This window comes from Theobroma cacao, chromosome 6 (genome assembly GCF_000208745.1).
Source record: "Theobroma cacao cultivar B97-61/B2 chromosome 6, Criollo_cocoa_genome_V2, whole genome shotgun sequence".
Lineage (NCBI taxonomy): Eukaryota > Viridiplantae > Streptophyta > Magnoliopsida > Malvales > Malvaceae > Theobroma > Theobroma cacao.
Window position 1 is genome coordinate 9753619 of NC_030855.1, and position 4071 is coordinate 9757689.

General features: G+C 34.5%; 1 protein-coding gene across 1 annotated transcript; it reads left to right on the plus strand.

The window, feature by feature from the left end:
- Positions 475-3827, plus strand: LOC108662429. The gene is made up of 2 exons (XM_018122789.1): positions 475-534; positions 1923-3827. The coding sequence occupies exons 1-2, from the start codon at positions 475-477 to the stop codon at positions 3825-3827; spliced, it is 1965 nt and encodes a 654-aa protein (XP_017978278.1).

Genomic DNA, 4071 nt, shown 5'->3' on the forward strand with positions numbered 1-4071 from the left:
GAGAGAGAGAGTGGAAGAGCACAAGGGTTTATGAAAGGGTGCACCGAAAGCATGAAAAGTGGAGCTATTTTGAGGGAGGTTATGGAGGTTGGAAGCAACGTTAAAGAGAAGAAGGAAGAAGAAGAAGAAGAAGCTGCTGGAAGAAAGAGATATTTATAGCTCAAGCTTATCCACTCCACTTAAATTACCAAAATGCCTTCAACAAGTTAGCTTGTTCTCCTCCAATCCTTTATGCAATCTTTTTACTCTTTTGACACTGAGACAAGGTCCATAATAGTCTAGAAATGCTCGGGTTCATGAAAACTTAAAAATTTGACCTGAGGTAAAAAATGACCATTTTGCCCCTACCGTGGAAATCATCATCATTTTTATTTCCTTCGTCATTTTACCCATATTTTCATCATTCATTTATGCCTTAGGCCTACTTAGGCCTTAATATTGTTTAAAACTTACTTTTAGGGTCTTACTAAGGAAATGACAAAATTACCCTTGATCAAGGATATCGGGTCTACTTCTATCTACGAATCTATAAAGGTCAAAGTCTCACACGGATATGGTGGGGGAATGCCAATTGGCACTTTTTACAGCTAGCATTGGTGTCACCATCATCGCCCTCCATTGAGGGACTTTAGAGAGAGAAGAAAAAAGGTAGAATATGGGTAAAAAAAGAAAGACAATGTGAAAAAATGAAGACAATCTATGTTGTATATGGTGGTCGTTTTTAAATTTATTTAAAGGCAATTTTGTCTAACAAAATTCTTAACCCATTCCCCGATCCTTGGAATAACTATTACCAAGGTTGACGCAAGAGCATCTAGGATTGTATTTAGTTTTTACTAATTTAGTTGATTTATGATTTATTTTCTTTATTTTATTTAGATTAGGATTCTTTTCTTATTTTTATTTTAATACTTTTAAGAATTAGTATTTAATTAGGATAGTCATGTTCTATTTAGGAATAGAACACCTATTTTATTTAAATCTCTTATTAATTATTCTAATTGTATTAGATAACTAGGAGTAGAGTTTTATTAGGATTTGGGCCTATAATACTATAAATAGGACCCTTAGGCTTAGTTATGAGACATTCAGAATTGAGAGTTAATAAATAATATTTTCTTAAGCAGGAGTGCTTATTTCTCTAGGCTCTTTTAAAGAGTAAGAGGTTTTAATATCTTTGGCCTAGCCAACCAAAGTGGGATTTTGGCTATTNTGCTAATTTAGTTGATTTAGGATTTATTTTTTTTATTTTATTTAGATTAGGATTCTTTTCTTATTTTTATTTTAATACTTTTAAGAATTAGTATTTAATTAGGATAGTCATGTTCTATTTAGGAATAGAATGCCTATTTTATTTAAATCTCTTATTAATTATTCTAATTGTATTTGATAACTAGAAGTAGAGTTTTATTAGGATTTAGGTCTATAATACTATAAATAGGACCCTTAGGCTTAGTTATGAGACATTCAGAGTTGAGAGTTAATAAATAATATTTTCTTAAGTAAGAGTACTTATTTCTCTAGACTCTTTTAAAGAGTAAGAGGTTTTAGTATCTTTGGCCTAACCAACCAAAGTGGGATTTTGACTATTTTTCACCTTAGTGGGGTTTTCACCCTTGCCAAGATTGGTGATTCACCTTAGTGGGTTTTTCAACCTCGCCACGATTGGTGTTTTTCATAACGCCTAGGTGTCTTTACAACGCCTCGGCGTCAGTTTGGTATCAGAGCGAGAGGATTATTATTCGCTGCATAAGTTCAGATTTGCTGTCAAGTTTCGATACTCCCTGTACGGGTAATTTTATTTCTTTATAGTTATATCATCATTTTTTTTTTCTACATCACCATAAAAAAATAAAATGCCGCCAAGACGTCAAAATCGTCAAAGAGATTATCACGAGATTGAGATTGCATAACTACGTCAGCAAATTCAAGAATTACAAGAGCAACTCGCAAGACGTGATGCTCAAATAAACAATAGCAACTCTAGTGATGAAGAGAATGACACCAACCCGTTTCATCAAAATTTGTCCTCTGATGAAGAAGTACCTATTCGTCGCCTGAGAACTACTGCTGCTAGAGATTTGAGAATCAAAATCGACATTCCTGAGTTTGAAGGAAGACTTCATCCTGATGACTTCCTTGACTGGCTCTACACAGTAGAAAGAGTTTTTGAGCTCAAAGATATTCCCGATGAAAAACGTGTGAAGCTTGTGGCAATTAAATTGAAGAAACACGCTTCTATTTGGTGGGAAAATCTCAAAAGACAACGAGAAAGAGAAGGCCGCAACAAGATCAGAACATGGGATAAGATGCGTCGAGAACTCAAGCGTAAGTTCCTTCTTGAGCATTATCGACAAGAAATTTTTATCAAATTTCATAACTTGAGGCAAAAAACAATGACGGTGGAAGAATATACAATGGAGTTCGAGCAACTTCACATAAAGTGCGATGTCCATGAGCCTGAAGAACAAATTGTAGCTCGTTATCTTGAGGGTCTCAATGTTGAAATTGCAGATGTTGTTCAACTACAACCATATTGGAACCTAAATGATGTCATCAGATTAGCATTAAAGGTTGAAAAACAACAATCACGAAAAAGGTCAATGAGTTCATCTAGACAACAAGAATCTATCTCAAATGATGAAAGTCAGAGTTCAGTAACCATTCCGCCTCCAAAGGTAAACTCTTCCAAAGCTGCAAGTAGTAACGATAAAAAGACTACTTTTACTCGTGCTTCTAATGTCAACAAAAAGTGCTTCAAATGCCAAGGATTTGGACATATTGCTTCTGATTGTCCGAATCGAAGAATTATTTCCTTAGTAGAAGAAGAAGATTATGTGAATTGGGAAAAATTAGAACCAGTCTATGATGAGTATGATGACGAAGAGATAGAAAAAGTTTCTGCTGACCATGGAGAAGCTCTTATTGTTCGTCGTAACCTTAACACTGCCCTGATGACTAAAGATGAAAGTTGGCTTCGTCACAACATATTTTATACAAGGTGCACATCCCAAGGGAAGGTTTGTAATGTCATTATTGATAGTGGAAGTTGTGAGAATGTTGTTGCCAACTACATGGTGGAAAAGTTGAAACTTCCAACTGAAGTACATCCTCATCCTTACAAGCTACAATGGCTGAGAAAAGGAAACGATATAAAGGTAACAAAGCATTATTGTGTTCAATTCTCTATTGGAAATAAGTATGAAGATGAAGTCTGGTGTGATGTTATCCCAATGGACGCATGCCACTTGTTGTTAGGGCGACCATGGCAATATGATCGTCGAGCTCACTATGATGGATACAATAATACTTATTCTTTCATCAAGGATGGAGTAAAAATAATGTTGACTCCATTAAAGCCAGAAGATCGACCAAAGAGACAAGAGGAAGATAAAGCACTCATCACTGTGCCTAGCTTAAGCAAAGCTTATTGTGAGTCAAACCATTTATGTCTCTTATTAGTTTCTAAGGAGAATAAAGTGTCTTCATCCTTATCCAATGATGGTCAAACAAAATTGATCAACCAAAGTTCGGGAAACTTATCGAGAAGCTTTGTGGACAACCATGCCGTTAACAAGACTACAGTTAAGTATGATTTTCCTAGCCCTCGATTGGATGACATGTTCATTGGCTCTAAAGTGTTTTTGAAGATGGATTTGAAGAAAGGATATCAACAAATTCGAATACGACTTGGAGATGAATGGAAAACAACCTTCAAAACAATGGATGAATTGATCAAATGCTTGGTATGGACTATGACAATATATAGATCCAGACATCAACATGGAGTATGTCCAGGCCTACTCGTCAGAGCCGAGTTTTTCTGACCCAAGGAGAATGACGCAAGAGCATCTAGGATTGTATTTAGTTTTTACTAATTTAGTTGATTTATGATTATTTTCTTTATTTTATTTAGATTAGTATTCTTTTCTTATTTTTATTTTAATACTTTTAAGAATTAGTATTTAATTAGGATAGTCATGTTCTATTTAGGAATAGAACACCTATTTTATTTAAATCTCTTATTAATTATTCTAATTGTATTAGATAACTAGGAGTAGAGTTTTATTA